At 37.4% G+C, this 25156-nt stretch overlaps 1 protein-coding gene across 1 annotated transcript in view; it reads left to right on the top strand.

Annotated features, from left to right (window-relative positions):
• Positions 1-25156, top strand: part of TENT4B (terminal nucleotidyltransferase 4B) — a 44668-nt gene that overhangs the window by 14100 nt on the left and 5412 nt on the right. The window contains exons 2-9 of the mRNA XM_062586307.1: positions 8398-8521; positions 14161-14207; positions 16978-17098; positions 18085-18192; positions 21443-21571; positions 22360-22573; positions 23390-23516; positions 23603-23706. Coding sequence (XP_062442291.1) covers positions 8398-8521; positions 14161-14207; positions 16978-17098; positions 18085-18192; positions 21443-21571; positions 22360-22573; positions 23390-23516; positions 23603-23706 — 974 coding nt within the window. The remainder of the gene's footprint in view (positions 1-8397; positions 8522-14160; positions 14208-16977; positions 17099-18084; positions 18193-21442; positions 21572-22359; positions 22574-23389; positions 23517-23602; positions 23707-25156) is intronic.

Here is a 25156-nt window from a genome sequence, read left to right as displayed (position 1 = left end):
TGCGAATGCTGTGAAAATGGAAATCAAAACCCAGCACGCATATGGCCTGTGTTGAAAAAACAGTCTGAACTTAACATCATCTTTCTAGTGAAGGTTATGAACTTGGTATTTTTTTTTTTTCAAAATAGAGGTTTAGAAATCTGTGGCAATTTGTGAACTAACTGCATGGCTTGAAATACTAGTTTGATTATTAACTAGAGTAAAATGTCTTGCTGTTTTTTAATACCTCTAAATCACTTGAACGTAGAGGGAAAAAGGAACAGTTTGTGGAGTTTTTGGATCAGTTTGTGGAATTATACTTCAGATTGCTTATAGGGAGGATGAATTCAAGCATTTAATTTTTATAATTAAAGTTCAATATAGACTTTTTCCTCTTAAAGGACAAATTTCTATAGAAAAAATGTTAAGGTGTAGTAGGGATGATGAATGCATGCATTGCCACATACAAGCAAACAAAAACCGTTCACTCTTACCTGGTCAGTGATAGTCTCTTATATTACTTTTTGAATAAAGAATATATCTGGACTTCTAATCACAAATACTGTGAGTTAATTTAAAGAAGATAGTACTCATCCTGATTGAGGCAAAGGATTTATAGAATAAAAACCTGAAAAGGTGGAGATACCTGTTAACATTTAGTATTTTTTAAGAAAAGGCCCACATTACTACTTCCTCCTCTGAATAAAATCTGGTGTCGTGTTTTCGTATCTTTCTCCTTCACTTGGCTATTTGCATAAGGCAGTGCTATTTTAGTGCTTTTTATCGTGTCATTAAAGTAATAAGTTAATGTTAAATCCAGAGCTAAATAGAAAGCTAAATTAATTAGAGGAGTTTGGGATAATCGTGTGGGGTTTGGGAGAGAGAAAGAGGTGGTTACACTATGTTTTCAACTATTTGCGCGTGATGGAAAACTTAACTCTTGTAAGTATTCTTTGGCATCTTTTTTGCCCCACCCCATTTGGGGAAATATGTGATCAGTTCCTCCGTGAATTGTTGAGGTGAACAAACTGACTCTGTTCAGGAAAGTATTTTCAAATTTAAAGTCAAAGTAATTAGATAAATCTTGAAAGACTGAGCCCTGCAAACAAGACCTGGTTCCTGAATGACTGAGGGGGCTGTGGAAATTCAACCTTCCTTCAGACTTAAAAGGTAATTCTGTGAATTACTCGGCAAACAACAAATGCTAGTTAAAAAAGTAAACTGTTCGCGGATAAATACCAAAAACTACTCAGATATCCGTTGTTTGCCAGCAGTGATCTTCTGGATTTAGCTACGCCAATTAAAGGTGTTTCTTCCTCTGGCTGCTTTTGCCCCTTGCCATGGGGAAATGGCTGCTCCCACAGTTCACCTGCGGGCTCCCTTTCCTGGCTTTGGGAAAAGATGGCTTGCTTAGCTTAACTGATTTAACTTAGCTAACTTTGCCTCAGGTGGATTAGGGAGGCCTATGTAATCCTCTTATAATAGACTCCCTCGAAGGGAAGCTGGGGAGTGGCAATAAACCTGGGTATAGTGGGAGAGACCAGAAGTAAGTCTAACTTGCCTAGCTTTTTGCAAAGTGAAGCTCCACGTGCGCCTTAGGAAACTGTTTTGTACATTACTAAAATCAGGATATCCAATGTGTCATAATCATAAGGCAGCAGAATACCTGCTTTTTCTGTGTCTGATTTGGGGTAAACAGTGAAAAGATGGCCTTGTGAAGCTGTGTTTCAAATAGGTGAACTCAGCTGAAGACAAATCTGAGTGATGAAGAACATCCCACCTGCTTAAGCTTTCTATTTCTACCAGATTAATAATATGGAAATCTTGTTGGATGTTTCATTTTAAAGTTCCCGTAGGGCGTATGTGGGCACAAAGTATGGTTACTATGTTACCTACTGATTCAGGTAGATGTTTTTTCAGTAGCTTAAGGCTTTAGTGCATGTTAAAAGAATTTGTCTGATACAGAGGCCCAGGTGGGAGGGAGAAGACCTCAGCAGATGCTTCATATTTACAGTTCCCTTTCCCTATTCCAAAGTTTGGCTTTGCTTGAGATTATAGGTGGACAAAATAATTTGTGATCTTTATAGTGTCCACTGTTCCTATTTTGTTACTCAGCACATGCAGATGGTAAGAACAGTAATCTAGAAATGGTTATTAACCTCTTGAGAGCTTAATCAAAATGGAGGTGAATTTGGGAAGCTGCTGGATTCCATAATCCTGTACAGTCAGTGTTTCTTTTAAAATTTTAAAAAGAAGGCGGGAGAGGGGTGGAAATGAGGCTCCCAGTGTCTTTCCTTTTCATTAGTTGCAACTTTATCTGAAGTCTGAATCCACTTCAAGACTAAAGAGCTCACTAACATGAGAGAGGCAAGCCTTGTTTAGTTCATAACACTTCTTAGGCCTCAGAATTCTGCTATAATTCTGTTTCTGTAGTTGCAAAAACAGTGCCTTCTTTTTTGAGTAGAGCATCTCTGGAAGCTTCAAATCAAAGTTATTTTCTCTTATCCTGTGCAATACTGGCCTTCCTGTCTGGAGGGGACTGATAGGTGCTGTTAAGTACTGATGCTTTTAAGAAGTTAGAATACCAAAGGTTCTTCCCTTGCTTTTCCCAAAAGGCATGTATAGAACTGATATGCTGGAATGTTTCTTTTTGTTGCATTTGATCCTTTTTTTTTCCAGAGAGGACTTGCAGTGTGGGGGAAGGGGGAGAAGGCAGCTAAACACTGATGTGTGGGAATTATTCATCCACAGAAAATTCAGGTACAAAAGGCTTGTTCTGTGCTAGAGGGGGGTACATTGTAAATATCCCATTCAAGTGTGGATGTAAAATCAATAAAGTTCCTAAGAAGTGAACTATATTAGAGCATATAGTTTGGGGAAGTAAGTCACCTGCGTGCTCATTGCTAACTTCCATCCACTGTCCTCAAAGGTTTTAAATAATCCATGTTTTCATCCTTCTGAAAATGAAACTTCCTTCAGAAAATCTTGGTAAAGAATAAATTGTAGCAATTGAGCACGCTATACAAGTGTTTTTGTATATGGCTAATACACATTGTTTTAAATTGCCTTCAGTAATTTTGTTACAAATAGCTTTTTCTATGCGAAGGAACGTATATGCCTAAGGCAGAGGGGGGGCTTGTTGGGGTGGCCTGGCAGAGTTTGTAATCGAGTTGTTCTTAGTAGTTGAAGCAGAAGCTGTGAGTAACACCCTTATGAAATAAATCAGAACATGCATGTCTGCATAATTTCTCCTGTGAAATGAAAAGTGAAGAGCCAGAGGAGGGTGGAAAAAAAACACAATTCCAGAACGTTAAAGCAGGAAACTTCTCAGTTAGAGTGGTTTTTTTTTTTTTCTTTTCTTTTTTTTCTTTTTCCCTTCCCTTTTTGATTAGGAGAATACTTTGTGTTAGCATGCAGGGGCAAGAGTTCCTGCTGTTCTGTAAACACCTGTGATGATAAGAAGTAAGAATCATTTTTATCTCGCTGTCTGTTGTGCTTGGCAAAGCCGTAATCCACACTCAGAACAAGAAAGGAAGATCTTAAAATACGTTCAAACTTGGGGCAGTTGCTGACGTGGCCAGGTGGACACTGAGTGGCAATCATTGGCTGGCTGGCTTCTGCGAAGCTGCCTCGGACTTGGGTGTGCAGTAGGCTCATCGTTTAGTCTGCATCAAGATCCTAGTGCAGAGAGATACTACTTTCCATATCTTCAGTGACTTTCCATGGAACAATGTGGTTTCCAATGTTGTTCTCTTGTTCTGGGTTTGCAGAAATAATGAGTTATGCTGCTTTATATTTCAGGTAACAGAAATGTGCTGTTGAGTGTAGGTGATTGTCCATGTATCTACCTGTCTCTGCATGTGTGCATATAAAACAAGAATGAGATTTTGTTTGTATGTGGTTATTTTTAATTTGATTGTCAGAGATGCAGTAAGATTCTTTCTCCAGAACAAGAGTATCATGGTTATATGTGGACTAGTTTGAGAAACCTGAGTTGCACAATTCAGAGCGTGCAAGCTGTGTTACAAAATAAAGTGAGGTGTGATCAAAATAAGTGAAAAACATAATGCATTGTGTTCCGTAGTACTTGCATTGGCACAAAAGTTGAGGGTTTTGACCGGAATGGCTTGAATCTGGCAGATTGCCTCTGCTTTCTGGTCGTGTTCTTCAGCAAGAAGTCCCTCTTGCTACAGTTATAACTTTGGGGAATATCATTATTTTTTGATGATACTTCATTGTCTGTGTCAAGTAAATATAAGAAACAAAGATCTTCTAGATGTAGTGGTTTCTTGTTTCTATAAATTTATTTCTGTTCTCTGTATAAAACTTCAGTTCTGTTTTCTAATGAACATGGAACTTCAGCCTGCAAAGCTTTAAAACATGCTGTTCTTATCTTGTGGTAGGAGATTATGCAGCTACCATTCTGTTTTAAAACATTCTCAGAGCAAATGTAATAGATATTTTCATGTGTTATTCTCAGAAATACAGGACAAAGACCCATTTGTTTACTGCTATTTACTGTAATAAATACTGTAAACTAATGCTGTTTTGGATTGCAGAGAATTCCCATACATCGTAAGTAGATTTTGTTTATATGTGAGTAGTGTCAGTAGCTTCCGTATTATTGTAAAGACAAATAAAGTATCCCTTGATACTGCAGTCAGGTTTATTACAGTGTAATTTTCTTCCAAAAACGATTCTCCTTTAAAAAGACTTTTAGATAAAGTAACTAATTAATGTAGTGGCATTAAATAATAAAATAGTGTTATGATGCCAAAAATAACTTCTGAGTCTTTGATCTTCATTTCATCTAAAGATACAGAATTCCACCAGAGACTCTTGTAAACAGACTCCATTAATCAGAACAAATTGTTTTGAAAAATAGCTACTATAATAAATGTTGATTTAGACAGTGAATAACCTTGAGTTTTAATTTTCAATACATCTCAAGATAACTCCACGTTAATTGGAGTCATACTACTAAATTGTGTTGTGTTGCTGTGAAACCTGCATATAGCTACATGTGTTTGTCTTGGTTTTTTAATTAATCATTCTTAGCATTGTTCAACAGTTGTTACTGGGCAGGGAAATACAGTTGCAGGTGTAGTCTTTAGCCTTTACAACTTCTATCTGCCTTTGAATAAGGTGCTTATGTGCAACACATGATCTTCACTGTATAGATTTTTAGAGCAGGTAAAGTATAGCTATGTTTGTGTATTTCCAACTGGATTGCTGGATCTTCTCTAGTAGTCTTAAAGGGATTCTTCTATAAGTGAGAAAGTTTAATTTTGTTTATATCCACATAGTAGTAAAGTTCAGTGCATCTGTAATGTAAGTTTCTGTGTTTGCATACTTCTTGTATTTGCCGTAAGACTTTATGTTGCTATTTAATAAGAATGATCCTATTTAAAGAGATGTAGACATACATAAAGGATACTTAGGTTGAGAAAAATAATGACTTCTGGTTCAGACAGCACATCATTATTGTATGTGGTTCTAAGGAATACACCAATTGATAAGCATCTCAGCTATGATTGTCAGAGAACTGAGTTAATAAAGAGGGAATCAAGCACAGGGAACTGCATTGTCTATAACTATTGGTCCTTTGTTCGCTTCAGGGACCTGATTTCTGGTTGTCTTGTTTTTTTCCAAGTTCCCTTCTGGGGAAAAAAAAATGATGGTAATGATGGATTACCTCTATCAAAGAGGAAGCCCAGGAGCAGTTGACTGCTGGGCCACTCCTGGATTTGTACCCTGCCATAGATGAATTTCTCCCTGAGGATAGTCCTCAATATTATCTCAGCAGGTTTTGGGTCATCCAGTATCCCTGGATGTCTTTGTGCCACTTCTGATGGCACACGACACAGGCAGTCATTTTTGTGTTACGAAGAGTGCCACTCTGGTCTCATCCTTCCTCGTTTGGCCTCTTTGTTGCTTCATGCAAAGTAAGTTATAGCATCCGTTTAGCTCTGAGACTTAGCCTAAGATCTCACTCTCTCATGTCTTCTGTGTTGTGAGTGTAACCAGTCTGTTTAAGGTAGCCTGGAGAAGCGCAGGCATAATTTATGCTGTTATTTATTTAAGTTCCCCCAGTGTAGTCTGCAAAGGAAGTACAGAACTTCCAAGATGCTATAGGAAGACTTGGGCTGTCTACCAGGTTTTCCAGTCTGTAGGATAGTTGACTGAATTACTCCTTTTAAAGGTGTTTTCTAGGGGCTATTTATTTATTTATGCCTGTTTCCTCCTCTTGTTGCTGCTGTTTTTGTATGTTAGCTTAATGGTCAATCATGCAGGGACTAAATCAGCAAGTCAATATGTGTGACTGGCACGGGGGGCAGAGGAGGGAACTTAGTTGTTGGAGTACTCAGCTTGGCCTTTATCCCACACTTTTCATCTGAATTAAATTTCTGCAAAAGAGGATAGCAATAAAGGAAAGTTGCCTCAGCTTGATTACCAACACACTGAAATGCAGTGGGATTGCTAAGGAAAAGTACTGGTTGAAGAACAGGAGATCCCTGAAAAGCCAGAAGTTAAGGAGTCAATGCCAGTATAAGAGATGGTAGTAGTATTTTGGAATGTGTATGTTAACCCCAAGTTGTAAACTTTAAAGATGAGCAAGAAAGCAGCAGCAGTAGAAGGTAAGAAATTTCCTAGCAGCATCAAAATAAATGCTGCAAATAGCATTTATCACCATGAATATTGCAGCTGCCTTGTCAAGGACCTCCTTGCAGTACCTGTGAATGCTGTGTTTGTGAACACAGTTTGTGCCAGTGTACAGCAGTGGTGGGAAGGGATGAGAGGAAAGGTGTCATTTTACATTTTTGGGTGTGTGTAGGGAATTGTGTGGGGTTTTTTTGTTGTTGTTGTGGGGGTTTTTTTGTTTGTTTTTTTTTCCCCCTTTGAGAGTTCCTCTCTAAACATCAGAGGAGGAAAAGTTTCTCTAAAAGTTGGTTTAGCACAGTTAAAGGGGCATCTGTCCAGCCCTCCCCTTGGACGGACCCTTCCGAGGAATTGCTCTCTCTACAGCAGCTGCCCAGAGCTGGTGGGGACCGTCACCTTTGGCTGGATGCCTTTTATGACTGTTCCCCTTGGGGGGGGGGGGGGGGGTAGAAGTCCAGTAAATGCTCAGTAATAAGTAATGTCAGTATTTTATTCTGCATTCCCTTAGAGAAGGAAATTTGTGTTCCTAACACTGCAGTATTGAAGAATGTAATGCAGATGGCTTGAGTTCTGTCTGTGCTCTGTGCATAACTTTCAGATATTTTAATATCTATTGATACATTGTACAACCCGCAGTTATTAACAATTGCTTTATTTAAGTGTATGTGCAATGGGAAACTATTAGATTCCACATCTCATCTAAGGATTTACTCTTAATAAATTGCTCTCTTTTGATTGTTCTTAGAGCTTTAAGTCAAGGTGCATTTGTACTTGTTAACAGAAAACAGTACATTTTTGTTGAAAATAACTGCCTGTTACTGTAATGGTCACTGCAAGAAATGAATGAAATTAATTTAGCTGCTCTGTGCCAGAGCTCTACTTAATTTTGCAAGAATTAAAGGATTGCACCTGTGGTTTCTTTTTCTTCATTATTATTAAAGGTGATGGTGTATTTATGATATTACAGAAGCATAGATATTTGTGGTGTGGTATGAAGATGTTTTTACTTTAACTGCAGTCATAGGCAATCCAAACATAGGTTACTGACTATAAGAAGCACATATAATATGGTAAACTCAGATCTCTCAAGTGTATTGGTAACTGCCTGTCAATCACGTGTTCTTTTAAGCCACTGCTGCATCTGTATTACGTATTCTCTTGTCACACAGAGAGAATATGTATTTAGTGTTTGTGTTGTCTCTAAAACAATGAAGGAAGCAGTTCTTGCAGCTCTAGTGCTGGCGCAGTTACTAACACCTTTTTTAAAAGCTTGATAACTGAATGTAAACTGATGCCTAAAACTACCTAACTGGTGCCAAAGGGCTGACTAGAAAGTGTTGGCTGAAAACATTCTGTTTAAACTTTTGACTGTGTGTACTTTGAGCTTACAGCTACATTCTTAGTAGAAAACTGAAACGCTTTTGTACAATGCTGACATTAAAATATACAGTGTGACTTATACCTTGAATTGAAAGCACTTGAATTTGGTTTTGCTTCCGCTTTTTTTTTTTTTTTTTTTTTTTTAGCAAATGCAGTAGAATATTGAACTATGACATAGTTTAGCATAGGAAAACTGATCTGAAATTAAATGTTAAAGTGCAAATCTGTTTTTTTTTTTTTTAAATTGCATGCTACTCTTAATTTGTCCCTTAATTAAACTAGGAACCTAAAAAGAATATTTGATACAGTAGTTGCTAGTTCATTATCCTGTTTTTTTTTTCCCCTGACTCACCTTCTTATTTTTTTTTTCCTCCTTAGTCTCCATGAAGAAATCATTGACTTTTATAAGTATATGTCTCCCAGACCTGAAGAAGAGAGAATGCGGATGGAGGTGGTGAACAGGATAGAAAACGTTATAAAAGAGCTCTGGCCTAATGCAGATGTGAGTAGAATACTATTCTAGCTGTTAATATGTAAAAACAATGTTCTGTGCTGTTGTGTTTATGAACACTGAATAATGAAAATACTGCTTATACCACATAGCAGAAAAAAGCATTTTGGTCAAATGAGTGACGTGGTCTTATTTCTAGAATAATGTAGCTCAATACTTCATCTCATACCTGGGAACAAAGACAAAGTAGACCTATTGTAACCAAAGAAACGGCGTAAAATGTGGCAACATTTAGTTTTGTTAATATTTATTTTATTAAGATCGATGGGAAGCATGAGTGTGGAAGGAAGTTCATAGGCGGACTGATAAAGAATAGCAGGATTTCTAGTCCACAGACCTGTGTCTTTGATGCATCTAAGGTGGAATACCATTGTTGCCATGCTCTGTAGACCCTACTATTTTTTAAGGGCAAATACATGAACTATCTTAAGTTTAAAAGTATCTGGTTTTGTATATGAAGAAAGAGGTCTATAGATTTCTTCTCTGCACAATGAGCTTAACATTGCTGATACTTTTTCTCGACAGAAGATAGGTTTTTACTAGGACTTTGGTCAGTCAAAACAAAGTTTCTCCTGTGCAGAACTATGTCTTTTTTAAATAAAACTTTGATTAAAGGAGAGCTAGAGAATTTATGGTTACAGCTCAAGCTTTCAGCTTTTAATTCTTCTGATGCAAATATATTAAGTTCTAGTTTAATTATGTCTGTCTACAAAAAATTTCCAGAATACAAATCTGTAGCCTTAATCATGTATGTATAGATAACTGAAACTGGAAAAAAATAGCTGAAGGTAAGGACCTGTTAACCAAAACAACAATCCAGATTCAAATAACTAACTTCATAGTATCAGAAAGGATCTTTGACCCTGTCACAGTAAAAGATAGTATTTTCATGTAGGTAATTTTAACCCACTGTTTCATTCCAGATCTTAATCTGTTTTTTGGAACATGTTTAAAAGATTGGCAGAGTATGGCTACTGGCATTCTATATAAGCTATATGTATCAAGTTGTATACAAGTTATATGTATCAACTTGTTGTGGATGAAGTATTAATCATACATAAAATAAAAAGGAAGGAGTACGCTCTGCTCAGTCAGAGCCCTCTTTGTACGGTTATATAAAGGATAGATACAGTCAATACAACACATACCTGGTCATTTCCCCTTGGAGGTTTTTAGAAGACCTTTCTAAAGGGACTGTGTTAGAGACTTTATGATATCTCAGCTCTCCCTCTAACCCAGGGAAAGTGTTGTACATCCTGCATAAAAGCAGGAATAGCGAGTTGCCACTGTGGCAGGAAATAATACAGGAAACAGTGCAAGTATGAAATAGTCCTTAATATGATATACCCTGTCAAAGTCTTGTAGTAGGTGATTTCATCAAAATAACTAATTGCTTCAGCCTAAATAGGGTATCAGTATTTCCTGGACAAGTTTGCATGCTATGCGCTTAGTAGCGTAATGGAGTGAATGGACTTAATAGTATGAAATCTTTCTTTGTTACTACTAACACTCTGGATGGGACACAAGGACTTATGCTTTCTGTAATGCATACATTGTATTTGTGGGACACAACCTGTAAATATTAACCCTTAAATATTGTTCTTTTATTAAATAAATTCCCCCTCCCCCCCCAAAAAAAAGTGCTTTAGGCTCTGAGAAAATACTCTTTATTTAACTTGCTCAAATTGTTTTTTTCTAGCCATAATTTTTATAAGAAGAGGAAGCAAATTGCAAGCCCTCATCTTTTAATTCTTCTAATTCAAGTACATATTTTATTTCTTGCTCAAGTGTCTACAAAAATTCATTACGAAATCCAGTCGTCAGCCTGCCGGGGTAGCATCCCGTAGCATCTGTGTAACCACACTGGATAGGTGGACTCCAAAGAGGGTTAACACCTCGCTCATCTACTGGGCTCAGAGTTAGTCGGTCAGTTGTAACCAGCTGACAGTGAGACTTTCAAGTATCATTCCTCATGGGTCAGTGCTGGGACTGACACTGTTCAGCATCTTCCTTGGCAACCTGGATGGTAAGGCAGAATGCCACCTTGTAAAGTGATACCAGACCGGGGGGAGCTGTTGACATGGCGGAGTGTTGGGCCACTGCTCAGATACTTGGCAAACTGGAAAAATGAGCTGATAGAAACTTGTGAAGTTCAGCAAAGGTAGATGTGAAATCTTGCACTTGGAGTTGCATGGTCCCAAGTGACCAAGTGCGTTCTAGAGACTGAACAATCGAGGAGCAGCTTTCCAGGAAAGGGCCACGTGGGTCCTAGTGAACAAGTCAAACATGATTCAGCAGTCACAGCAATGGGGACTGACCACGTAGTGACAGTTGACTGCTAGGCTTAGCTGCAACATCACTTAGAAGATGTACCAACAGTGAGGTTGAAAATTGAGGTTTCACTTTGAATTAGTGCTGAATAAAACTGCCATCACCCTCTTTCTTCACTGTTCTTGAAAATGTAGTGAGCAAGAGCATTCCAGTTTTCTCAAATCAGTAACTACTCTACCAAGACGTAACTGTTTTCTGTGTTGCTACAAAGTGTAGAGGAAGAATTCTCCACTTGTCTGTCCTTCTGCTTTCTGGAGGCAATTGAACAATGATGACTGCATGCCAAGTTATAACCTGGTAGTTCCTGTAATGTCCTTTCAGCTTATTTTACACATCTGTTTGGAATCTGATCCGCTATGTTCAAGCTTGACAGGTTTTTTGTTGTAATCTTCTAGTCTTTTGAGTTAATCACTAACCTTTTGGAAACTGGTATTGGTTTTGCTACTTTTAAGATTTGAGAGTTGAGTATGTGCTCTCAGAAGGTGGAGTGGTATTCAGTCCAATGTCCTTAGCTTTAGCTGTAGTACACAGCAACAAGTTAATGTTTAAGCTGTTCATTTTGAGTCATAGATGCAGCAAATCTAGTTAAAATAAACTTTGAAATTAAACATACACATTTATTTCAATTTCTCCCAAAAGCACTCAAATTTAAAACATACTCACGCTATGAAAACCAGATACTGAGAAAAGTAAATCAGGCTGGATGAACCAAACTGAACTGTGTGGAATGTGTGTGTGCACACGTACTTTTTTTTTTTCTTGTCCTACTTAGGAAAAGGCTGAAAAAGCAGATGGAAAGGGGTAAAACTAGGTACCCTAAACTGCTACTTTATTTATAGAAGTTAGCAATTGTGTAGTTGTCATTTGCTCTCTTACTAAAGGGAATGTGCTTAGAAGGAAACATTCCTAGTAAGTGAGAACTGTTCTTGGCATTAGCAAGACTCTGACCGTAAGAAAGGCTTTAATTACACTTAAACTGAACAACTCAAAATGTTAAATGAAAACATGCTAAGTCAAAGATATAAGCAGTTGAATATTAAAATATGTCTTGAACATAGAGGTAGTTGCACAGTGGAATGTAGGTTAATGTCTTCAGCTTTGTGTCTGAATATTATGTGGCCTGATAGACCTGAAGAAAAGCACTGTTACATACCTGAAGAAAAGTAATGTTGCATACCTTGTGGGCTTCAGTTATGAAAGTACTATGGTTGGAAATAGTAAAAACAAAAAAACCCAGAAAGATTAGCTCTAGGTTGACAAACTTCAGAAAATTCAGTGTTTCAACTTCATCATGTTAAGGAAAGGAATTTAAATTGGCTATGGGTAGGGTTTTGTTTTGATTGGGGGGGCATTTTGGTAGCAAGGACTTTGCAAGCTTGAGTGGGTTTTCAAGATCTGTTGTGCATAGTGAGGATGTATTTGGACACATGCCAGAATTAATGTTCCTTCAGGATCTTTAGGCAGTTGTGAGCAGATTTGCACAACTGTAGGATAAGTACTAGTTACAGCAATGGTAGTAGTTCATTATAGTATTGTGAGCTGTTAAGTTTTCCTATGAATACAAACATACATATCTAGCTACTTAAACTAAAAACATTATCAGCAGTGCTTAGCACATCACAAAAACTAATGCCCACATTTCTCATGACATAATAGTATCTTGTATTGTGTGCTTTAAAGATGTAAATGGCTACAGAGCTACAACAATTTAAGTCCTGATCAGATAATAAATCAAAATCTTTTAAATTTTCCATTTTATTTTCCCCACTCTTCTTCTTCCATCTCTCCGGAGTTGATGAGAGAGGGATTGGCGAGTGGGTGTGTGTTTCTTTTATAATAATTCAGTATTTCTCATATTTCAATTTATTGTACAATAGCAGATGTTGTCTCATTCCTTTCAGAAAAGGTCATATATGTTGTATCAGTAAGTTTATGAATACTTTTAGGCCTGTTTATTCAGTAAAGGCTCTTTTTGTTGTTCAGTTAAAAACTATTTTTGATAATGTGAAAGCATATTTGGATTTCTCCAAATCCCTGGTTTTTGTTTTTTATTTTATTTGTTTTATTGCGCAAAAGCATTTTAAAGACATTTTTGGTGGTGGAATAAATCATGGTTTGACTGAACCCAAATAGAGTTTGATGGAGGATGTCTTTATTGTTGTTATGGATTAAAACAGTCATTATTATTATTATGTTCTTAGTTTTGTGATGCTTTTATACTTTCATGAAAATCTAAGGAAAATTTGATAGTAATTTTTTGGCATCTCTTGCAGTCTTTAATGTGAGAAGTTATGAACTTTTGAATTTAAATTTACTGAGAAGGTGTGCTTTTTGTTGGAGTGCGTGAAATGATGTAAAATAACCGAGAGGGAGCACTCCTGTTCCTTCTTAGAGTCTGTATTAAAGTGTCTAGACACTTGCTTGCAGAAGTAAGTTGTTTCCCACCTCCTTTTTTTTCCAGTCTCCAAAGGGAAAAGTGTAAGAAGTGGGTCATTTGATGTTTAAATCAGTGGAAATCGAGGTAGTATATGTTTGGCTAAAAATTAGTCCAAAAGTGTGGAGATTTTTCCTTTAGAGTCTCCACAGTGCCCCTTTGAGAGTTAGCGCATGAGTCTAACCTCCCTGTGAGCCTTGGCAAAGTTTGCAATGGGTACCCAGTTGTTTAAACCTCCAGTGTAAGTAAAAATCTGGCACGATAAACTATATCTATGAGATAAGAGAATTTCTGAAAATAGTGGCTTTTAGTTTAAGCAGAAATAAATTGAATTGTGCTACCTGCTGTATAATGCAGAAAAAAAATGCATCTTGATTTGAAATTTTTTTTGTAAATATACAAATATGCCAAAAAAAATTAAACCTTAAATTTAGAAAAACATGTTTAAAAACCGAAGATTATATTTTGAGAGATGAAAGAAAAAATAAATTGAACTAATACTGTTTTTTATGTTCTATCATTCTTCAGTGTGTAAAACATTTTGTTCCGTGCTTCTATGCCAGATTTGGTCCTGGTGAAAATTCTTATATTAAAAAGAAGGATTTGTAATACAAAAATCAATATAGTTATTAATATTTTCTGTACTTTTGTGGAAAATAACAAGGAAGATTAATGTGGTATAAAGAAACAAAGATGTAAATACTTAACAGAAAAGAGTACTTCTGTTCATGATGTGCATGTTAGCAATACCAAAATCTACCAATGGAGGGAAGCAATAATCAACCTTTACAAGCTATTTAGTAGAGTTTGTTTGACTGCTGAAGCATAAAAATTTGTTTTCTAATATCCTATTCTTGTTTTTCAGGTGCAGATATTTGGAAGTTTTAAAACTGGTTTATATTTACCTACAAGGTTAGTTATTTTGCATGTAAATTCTATACAAGAAAAAGATATCCTGTGGAATCTATACCCCTGTAGTGATTTTTCTCCCAATACTTGTGTTACTTGTGTGTATACTTGTTAAATTAAGAAAATAATAAGCTATTCTGCCAAATGATTGGAAATATAGTAATTAATCCTATTAACTATAATACAAGTGTCTATATAGGTTTTGTGCGTGTTAGTTAAAGATCTGAATTACTGCATTATCACAAAAGGCTTGTTTTGTGTTTGGGTTCATTAAATGACTGAACCAAAAGAAAAGGTTGGCTTTAAAGGAAAAAGTAAATTTCATCATCTCCACGGATTAAATCAAAACATTTAGTATTATCTCACTAATGCTAGTGTTAGCAATGAAGATAAAAGTAGTATATATATATTACATATAAACCTCTGTTTTGTTCCCTCAGTCTTCCTTTGTGAAACCTATACTTTCAAACCAACTTTCAAAATCCATTACTAGTTTTCATAAGGAAGAGTCATACCTGACTGAGACTGGAATCTTCTGTGCAGATATTTCTAAGTACTTTTAACAATGAAATAGAAATAGAATGACAAGGCTTAAATGACTGCTGAGGATAAACACATATAAATAGGAGAAGACTGAGGTTAATGCTTGAATTTAGTTTTGTTAGATATTCCAAAATATTCTCTGTGAACACGAGAAATTAATACCTAGTACTGACTGCAAGTGAAAGATACCTGAGTTGTTGTTTCATCTCCTTTTGGAAAGAAAACATCTGTAAGATGGACAGAGGTTCTGTATGTGGATAGGTTTTTATCTAAGGAGTTGCAAGAAAAGCTGAATAGCTCAGTGTTTTTCTGGAAAGTCAGAAGTAAGGTCTGCGGATAGACTTTTTTGCCTTTTTCATTATTTTAAATGCATCTGATCATTCATTATATATGTATGTATTTTTAACATCAGTTTCAAAACAGTTTGCTGTTGTCTGTTTGGCTCCATATACTTTCTTTCCTGGTTTCAGCTGAGTTTTTGGTGGAGAACAACTTCGGATACTTTAAAAGCAGACATGCACAAACCCACAAAAAAACCTTTCCTGTGGCAGTACTTCTCAAACTTCACATGGTTATTATTAATTCACTGTTTACTTCGTAACAAAGCTTCCCTTTGCCCTAATTTTTTCCCCACTCTTCAGTAAAACTGTATAGCTAATCTAGATTTCGGGATCTTGGATTCAGAAGAACCTGTGCTTCTGCTGTGTTTCTAATTCTGTTACTCTGTGTTAGAATTTTTCTAATATCCTTTTACTTAAGCTGATGTTGAAGATTTTGATACATGATTGCTCACCTGCTGGATCTCTATGTGATCTTGCAGGTACTGTGTATACTCAAGGTGATAACAGAATTGCTTTTTCTGTTCTTGATGTGCAAGAAAAATCTCTCCTGTTAACAGTCAGCATCAGCACTGGGTTCTTCACTAAGTTGGTTTAGGTAGACGAGAAGTGTTCAGCACCGTTTCGTGCTCTCCAGGCAGGTCTGAATGCTTGCCCGTCCTTGTCAGCTCAATGGTATGCAGCTGAACTGGTGCTGAACTTGCCCGTTGCTGACACTAGTTGTCGGCAAGAGAGATTGTGTCTAGTGCAGCTGGAGTTTCTTTGAGCGCTTTTGAGGTTGTTAAAGCTGTGTTACTTGTGAATTGGCAAACCTGTAAAATCTATGTGAAAAGAAGTATTCCTGACTACTGGTGTTTTTGTATCATGCAGTTTTCCATATTGCTGAAGTGCCCTGCTAGTGTAACTATAGGGTTATACTCTCTCCCTTTGCACTCCCTAGCCAAGCAGAGATAGTGGAAGAAAAAAGTCAGAGAAGCAAAGAGAATGAGTTCAGGATCTCATTCAGTGAAGATGGAGAAGGCTAAGTTCAGTTTGGATGCCAGTCATATTTTGAATTGGAGTTTAGGCAGTAAGCTAAGGTCTCACATCCCTGTATAATCAAGTGAGGCAAGGGAGCATGGGGGGAGGGAGGCACTTCGTCAAGGAACTGAGTTAGAGTGAAGTTAATTAGATGGTTTGATCTTACTTAACAGCCTGTTGCTTCCTGCAGTCAAAGTTGCCACACTTGTCCTTTCTCTTTCCCTGCTCCCTGTTCTTGGCGCTACACCCCAGCTGCTTGCCATGTGCCACTTCTGATACTCCGATCACTCAGAAGACCAACTCTGAGCTACGATGTGGCAGGGAATTAGCCCCAGAAGGTGGCTTTTGAGGGGTTTGTTTCTTGATGTGGTGGGCTGGGTGGGTTTTGTCAGGCTAGTATGTTGAATTGGTGTACCGTGGTTTAGACAAACCAGACCTGCAGTAAAGCAGAAGGCAGGATCTGGGAGTGAGGAGGGTGATCAAGGCTTTCTCTTTCAGTGGCAAGTTGTTAAATTAGCCTTAGTGATTAATGCAGCTCCAAGGTGGTGATTCACACCTTCATCTCCTGCTCTGAATCGCTCTCTGGAGAAATCAATCCCTCTCTGCTGACAGTGTGGCCTGAGGAGACGAACCTCTGACTTTGGCAACCCAGTTGATCTGTATTTACATCTCTCCCTTGGTAATCTGAAATAATGCTGTATACCCTTAAGTGTAAGGATTTCTACAATACCACCCTGGCCTAGGAAAACTAAGAACAAATTGTTTGTTTAAGCTATATTCTGACAATTTTTTTCTCATTATGTGTGGAGATCAGTTGTTTTTAAGTGTGTTAGTCTTTTAATTTGAATACTTCTATTTTCTTTTCATTTCAGTGATATTGACTTAGTTGTGTTTGGAAAGTGGGAGACGTTACCTCTTTGGACCCTGGAAGAAGCTCTTAGAAAGCACAATGTTGCAGATGAAAATTCAGTAAAGGTTTTAGATAAAGCAACTGTAAGTTTGGGGAAAGGGTATTTTCTTGTTCTAACCTAAATATGTAATCCAGGATGATCTCATTTAAACAGGTAAATTTCCATAAGCAGAAACTATTTTGCATATACATTGAGACTAGAATGTTTTTTATTTAGTGATGTTTTTTACTACTGTCAAAATAATTGATACAATTCAAATGGAAGTATTTTTTCCATTAGGGAAATCTCAGGTGCGCAACATAAACTTGCTTTTGTGGTTGTATTAGTTATTGAGATGAACTAGATCTGACTTGTGAATTCCTGAGCTGAGTTTGTGCACAACTCAGCAGACATAAGACATTTTATTACTGAAGTAGTAAGTTCAATCATGTATAAATATATAATGATATTTCTTGCAAGATAGGATTTATTGCATGCTAGCTTTCTACTTTTTGTGAAAAAGCTAATTGTTAGAACATATAAGAGTACTGGTATTTAAACAAGTCTAACTGATAGCTATTACTAATAGAGAGATTTAATGTGGAAACCACTGAGGTGGAGATGTATTGGAGTCATCTTAACACTTTGCAATTCTTGTTTAAAGATGGTTTTGATAAGTATTCAGTGTATGGTTTGTTCTCTTAAGAGTACATATAGTTTGTAACCAGGTATCTTTTTCTTAAGTATTTGTCTCCCTCTGGTGTTTGTTTTTCCACTACAACTATACTTCTACAGCAGAAACTGACTCTAAAAAGCAATGTAAAATAAATTACTTTGAAGCGGAAGTGTTACGTTTTGTTAAACAGTATAGTAAATTGAAAAATAGCGTTTATGAGCTGAAAAAGCACAGTTTATATAAAAAGACTGGTAAGGAGAGAGTTCTTAAATAGACAAGAGTCCTGTTTTCTTTATCTGCCTTCTCTCTATAAACGCATAAAACATTTCAATTTTACTACTGGATGTCACTGAATGAAACCAAGTGTATCTTGGAAATGTATGTTGACTTAATCTCTCTCTTTCTTTTTACAGGTACCTATTATTAAACTGACAGACTCCTTCACTGAAGTAAAAGTTGATATCAGCTTTAATGTGCAGAATGGGGTTAAAGCAGCCCAGCTCATCAAAGATTTTATCAAGGTTAGGCAACACTTTTAATAGAGTTAGAGTTGAATATTTAACTTAATTAGATTTACTCTTTTAATCTGATGGCATCTCCACTACAGATACATTCACTCTCCTGTGTTATTTTTTGCCATACTACTTTATGAAGTTCTTGGGTGTTGGGTATATCGCTCTAAAGGCCATGAAGATAGTAAAATAAAGGCAGAAAATACATTCAGAGAAGATTAATGATACAATGACAAAGGAAAAAATGCACTAATATCAATCTTGAATGTTATACTTCTATAACTGAGGTTGCTTGAACCTAAAATTAGTGGTACCATATGTTGGTACAAAAAGGAATAATCTTGTTCTCGTTTGAATGCTGTTTCAGCATACAAATGCCAATTAGCTGAAATAAGTTAGATTTAGGAATTTATTCTTCAGAGAGTCAGTTACAGCTGTAGCATAGATACTGTTGCAGTTATTTGTTTAATATATAGGCTCGTTTTGTTTTCATTAATGTGTTTTTGTGCTTAAAATTTTGAAGCATCTTTGTACTCTTTGCCTTAGCTTCCCTCATTCAGTGCATTGGACATACGTGGTAAATGTTTTATAAAGTCAAAGGAAAACTTTACTTCAATTTGCATGTTCTGTGTAGATATGTGAAGTACAGTTCAGTCTTATTTAAGTGTTTGGGTATTATTTCTCTGCTGCTAATTATTTTATTTTGTTTTTTGAACCAAACTAATAGACAGCAGGAGAGTCAAAGTATTTCTACAGTTAGACAAGTAAACTCCTTCAGCATGTTCCATAAATCTCTTGAGGAAAGCAAGCACTTTCACTCATGAGGCTTAGAAGTAAGGTACATCTACTTTGGTAATGCTAACATGTCGCAAGCCATCTTCAAAATTACTTGGGAGCTTCAGTTGTTTATGAGCTGGATGTATAGCCTCCTTACTTCCTTTATATATGCTTAATAGCAAATACAAAAGTAGCTCACTCTGCTTCTACAGTGTCTACTCCTTTAACCCTTAGAGAACACAAGAGGGGAAAAAAGAATTGTACTGAAATAGTTCAGTTCCAGTAGGATATTCTGTGTATTTGTCTTCTGTGTGATTGTATAAGCTTTCTGCTTAGATTTGTGCTTGACTAGCCTTCTCTAGCATCCGTGTTCCAGAGTAAAAGGGTGGAGGGTCCCAAAGACCTTTGTTTCTCTCGGCCTGTGTCAGAAAAACAAAATTTGATTATGTTGGCCAACAGCCCTCCGCTAAATCAAGAACAGTGTTAGTTCTGCACTAGCTAGCTCTGTCAGGGAAAGAAGGTGCCAAAGTTCTTTGTCCCAGGATACTCACCTGCAGCGTAACTTCAGTGAACTTCGATGTGCCCGGGCAGTGCATGGGTCAGTGCCCTGCGGTGGACAGGCCGGCCACCTTTGTGTTTCTGCTGCAGACTGCCATATTTCTATTGTACTCTGTTTATAAATTTAAGCATGGTAAGCCCAACGTGTGCCCAAACTGCCTGTGTGCTTTTTAATTTCAAGATAGGAGGCAATCTTCTCTTTCTGAGAGAGGCTAAACTGAAGAAGCATCATGTGCGTTACTCGGACTATGTTTAACCTTTTGGACAGGCTGTTTTGGCTTTGGGTCAAGGAGCAGCAAGAGTGGGCTGCACGGCGCAGGGCGGTGAGCCACGTGTGACCACGGGGCAGGCGAGGGCAACATCCTTGCCGCTGAAGGGTGCCGTCCCGCAGCGCCCGGACAGGAGCGGCAGAGCAGGTCCTGTGGCAGCAGTTGGGGCTGGCAGCAGGCAGCAGGCGCAGAGAGAGGAGGGCAAGGCTCAGCGGTCAGGGCTTGGCTCGGCAGGATACGTGGCAGCGTGCAGGCGTGGTGAAGGGCGACGTGAAAAACGGCTCCCATGCGACGCGGCGGAGGCCCCTGTGAGGCTTCTCACATGGCAGCTCTTTTCGTCCGTCTGTTTTCCAGCAGCCCTGGCCAAGGCCACACAGCTGCCACCACATCAGGGCTGGCCTTGGGCACAGGCAGTTGAGCTGGTGTGTGGTAAGGAAGAGGCGTCAGTGCTCCGTACTGACACAAGGTGGGCAGTGGATACTGTATTATGGAAGGTGATTTATTTAACTTGGAGGAAATTAGAGGTATACTCGCTCAGTGACTTCCTTGGCATGCCTGGGGATGTCTGTATAAAACATTTACAAGGCACTCTGTTAGTTGTTTTGTCTCACTTAACTTTAAAAACCAAACGGAGATGTCTTGTTCCGTATTACCTTCAGAAAGATTTGTTTCTCTTCATCCATTCTAGTCAGGAAGTCTGAGGCAGTTGAAGCCTTTATTAAGGGTTTACACACATCTGGGAAGAATCCTGTCTCTGGATTTTGGTATATTCTTATAGTCACAACTCAGAGCACTGAATACAAGGCCTTAATAGTTTAAAAAGGCAATCTTGTGATCTTTGGTTAAGTAGGCATTGTGCCAGCTACCTTCTGATGCTCGCTGTAAGGCTTGGATAGCTAAGCTCTTGGAGAAATCCTTCTGTTCCCTTTGATCTTTGTAATCATGGGGACCACGATCCATGCCACCTTTCTGCTGCTGCCAGACGTCTCTAGCTCTGTGTTGATAAGAGGAGTGATGTTGCTGGGCCTCTTCCCCCCTCACCTGCAATGGGAGGGTGCAGAGGCAGGCGTAGCCCCAGCACCCACTGCTGGCCAAACGTTTCCTGTTCTCTGCTTGTGCGGCCTACGCACACCTCTTGGGGAACCCGGGGCACAAACCTCTTGAAGGACCGCTTACCAGTTACCATACGGTAAGTAGTGGCTCTTCTTAAAGTATTTTTTGGATGTAGTCATTAGGAAGGGCAGCCTTGAACGCTAGGCTCCTCAGGTGTGATTACTTGCTGGAAAAAGTCTCAGTTTGTTTTGGGATACTGCCTTTGTTGCAGCTGGAAGGTTTTTTTTCTTAGACTTGGGTATTTCCATAATTTTTCATTCATTTTTACTGTATGAGAAAAGAAGTATTTATGCTTTCAAATAAAATTGCCTTTATTTTTGGAATTGAATTAGTAACTTTTTCCATTGTTAATATCTGTCACCACAGTTGAAGAGATCTTGATCACAGGCAAAGCACTCTGCTTCTCCCCTATTTTTAAAAATAGTGAGTTAGAATTATACTTAGTTTTGAGACTTACAAGCAGCTAGCTTTAGTATATTTTTTAGCATCAGTTGTATATATTCACTACAGTACCCTACACCTCTATCTTTTTTCTTTTTCAGAAATATCCTGTATTACCATATCTAGTTTTAGTATTGAAACAGTTCCTGTTGCAGAGGGACCTTAATGAGGTGTTCACAGGTGGAATTGGTTCTTATAGTCTTTTTTTAATGGCTGTTAGTTTCCTTCAGGTAAGCTGAATGAAAATAAAATGTGTGAGATAATTCTGTATTGTGTTTAGGGGATTACAAAAATACAAAATAGTTAATCATTTTCTGGCTTTATCAACTATGTTTTTTCTTGTACTAAATTTTATTGCATAAGTGTGTATGTATTTATGAATGTACATACCTTCCTAGTATATAGTATTTTTAAGTTTAAGCTCTGAATTGGAGCTCAATATATGTTGAGCATTATTTCTGTTGGCTGCTGAGAACAAAACAAATGAACGCAGCAGACATCTTTTTGTAAGAAAATCCCCCAACTCTTTTTTTCCTCCTTATTGTGACTAATGGCATTTTCACTTGCAAAAAATGATCTGATATTCAATCAAGCTTTATATCAATTTTTATATCAGTTTACCATCTTTCAGGCTGTATACTTAACAGAAGAGGGAATCATTTAGATAGCTGTGTATGTTAAAATTCTATTTTTAATTCCAAACCCAGGTTTGTGAAGTTCAAATTCATTTTTTATGCAAGCTCTGTGGTTAGTACTGGAAGTTCACTTACTCATCATGAAGTTCTAAATGTGAAAACATTGATAGTTGGCTGCTACATTGTTGGACAATTGATTTGTAAATGTTTTGCTAGAGCCTTTTTTTATGATACAGAACTGCTTTATTAAGGAAAACTACTTTTTTAGATATATTTGCTGTGAAATAGCAAAGAATATAAAACAGAAAAGAATTTAAAGTCACTTGAAACCTGGAGTCTTAAGAAAATGACTTTTTTTTCTCTCTTGTCTCTCCTTTTAATAGCTGCATCCCAGGGAAGATGCCTGCATGCCCAATGCCAACTATGGTGTTCTTTTAATAGAGTTTTTTGAATTATATGGACGTCACTTCAATTATTTGAAGACTGGAATCCGAATAAAGGATGGTGGCTCTTATGTTGCCAAGGATGAAGTACAAAAAAGCATGTTGGATGGCTATAGACCATCAATGCTGTATATCGAGGATCCGTTACAGCCAGGTATCTCCATGAGCCAAGATTTAACATACTGACTAAGTTAAAAAGTTACAAAAGTGATTAATCCAAAGGAGTTAAACCAAAGAATAACTTAGAATGAACCCTCCAAAAAACAGAACAGAAGACCTCATTCATTTGGATGAGCACAAAATGCTGTCTGAATTAAATGATTCCCTTTGAGATGTGTTGCTAGCAGCAGTTACAGTGCCATCCGAGAGCATGCCTATACTGCAGTCAGGCAGTGGGGTATGGGAAGGCATGCCAAACAGCTTTAATGTCTATTCTGAACACAGCAATAAGGAGGCAGTAGTATGGGCTAGATGTACATGTATATATACACGTTGTCCCTTTCAAGGTTTTGCCTGCCTGTATGACTGTTTTACCTTATGATACATGTGTACTCTAATGCTCACTGTCCTGTTTGATTTTTGTAAGGTCACATAAATTTGTAGTGATTTCATTCCACATTACTGTGTTTATGTTCTGTTAAGGTTGAACGTTGATATAAATGGATAACAATATTTCTGATGTGAAAATGTCATCCAGAATAGTAATTTTACTTGTAATATACACTGTACATGCATTTTTCTTCATATATTGCACTTTTACCTGGAGAATTACTGTTCTGGACTTCAGTACATGTAAATAATCTGTCGGTCTTCTCAACTCTTTCTTATATTTGTGCTCATTAATATTTTTGTATCATACAAGACATGACAGTAGTGAATTGGGATTTAAGAGCAATTAAAAAAGACTATCCCCTGCCTGAAAATAACCATGGTTTCAGTTTTATATGTCTAATTGTATTCTTATTTTAAGGTAATGATGTTGGGAGGAGTTCGTATGGTGCCATGCAAGTGAAACAGGCTTTTGATTATGCCTATGTTGTTTTGAGCCATGCAGTTTCCCCAATAGCTAAATATTATCCTAACAACGAAACTGAAAGGTAAATTTTGAAAGTCTAAATTTCAGATATTCATTGCGTATATTTCTGTGTACTTAAAGCTGATTTTTGTTTGTTTTGGTTTACAGTATACTAGGTAGAATAATTAGAGTGACGCAAGAAGTGGCCACGTACAGAGACTGGATATCAAAGCAATGGGGAATGCAAAGTAGGACTGAGTCTTCATGTAATGGTAAGATTAGATTAAATATGGCTGCACAAAGGGAAACTTCCTGCATATTTGGGCTGTGTAGATCATTTTTTGCTGTTGTTGCTTTTGACTCACATAAGTCAATGCATGCATTTTAATATGGTTTAACTTTACCTTTTTTGCTAAGTGATGATATGATGTACTTCTTCCTATGCATTTTCATCCAGAACAATTTAGAGTGGTACAAGAATGAAAAGACCATAGTGTCTTTATTTTACTGTGATAGATTCGGTGAGTGTAAAGGTCTGTAAAGAGTGCTGGCTTACAATAGGACGCTTTTAAAATACTTCTGATTTAGATTACACACGCGATTACTGTTACTCTTCCTTTGCCCTTAAATTGTGGACAAGGTTTTAAAAAGTTATTAGGGATGCTAGTTGAAAACTATATCCTTATTCCTCCAATTGTCTTTAAAATGAAGAATTGACTTTTACCATGTTTTCAGTCTGGGGAAATGATATTTAAAACAGGTTTCTTCTGACCCCACCAGCCAGTTGCCAGTCTGTTTTTTGCTGGTGTATATACTCTCTGGAAGTTACCAAATTAATTTTATACTCTTGTCAGAGATGAATCAGAGAAGGTGACATAGCTACCCACTCTTCATGCTAGATTGAGTTTTTCTCTATTTGTTTTTAAAGTGTTTGTCAGTGAGTAGCTTCCCGCACTCTCCCTCTAAATGGAAGGTGCTTCTGGACTATTAATATGTGTTATTAACCTGTAGACTTTTGTGGTGGCCACTTGGTAACGGCAGTCAGTCACAGTTCAGTCCTGCAAGCTCCGCAGTAATAGGTAACTGCCTGATACAATGTATATATTAAACTGTGTATATAAATGTAGCTAATGGCTACCAAATATATAAATTTATCAGAAAGCCAAGTTAGTCATGACCCCTGTTGCTGATCTTGCTCGATGTTTGCTTTCTAACGTGTCCAAAAAGAAGTAGTCTTTTACATGGATACCAGTTTCTAGAGAAAAAAGAAGAGTTAATAGATGTCATGTGAGATAGAACAAGGTTATAAAAATAACCGTATTATAAACATAATCGTAGTAGTTACAGTAGTCATCTTTCAGATTTAGTTTAGATCTAAGTTCTGATTCTTACTACTTTTATTTTAAGATAGCAGTCATTCAGTTTAGGGCATCATACAAAGTAACCAGACTTACCTAGTGTTCTTGTGATCCCAGCAGCTCCAGTAGAGGACTAGTAGAAGCTGCTGAATACTGAGCACGCAGGAACAATACTTAAACCTATATAGTTGAGTGCTGTTGAAGCCTGTCGTGAAGTGGTCTTATGCAGAACCTCTGAGCTCTGTTATTGCCTTCCTCCATGCCTTTGCTCTTTAATTTTCATCTTGAACTGTGGGTAATTCAGGGTAATTTTCAGTGATTTCCCTGCTGTGAATCTTCCCTCCATCCCGCAAAGTAGTTGCTT

The sequence above is a fragment of the Rhea pennata genome, chromosome 13 (assembly GCF_028389875.1).
Source record: "Rhea pennata isolate bPtePen1 chromosome 13, bPtePen1.pri, whole genome shotgun sequence".
Taxonomy (NCBI): domain Eukaryota; kingdom Metazoa; phylum Chordata; class Aves; order Rheiformes; family Rheidae; genus Rhea; species Rhea pennata.
This window is presented reverse-complemented; position numbering and strand designations above follow the sequence as displayed.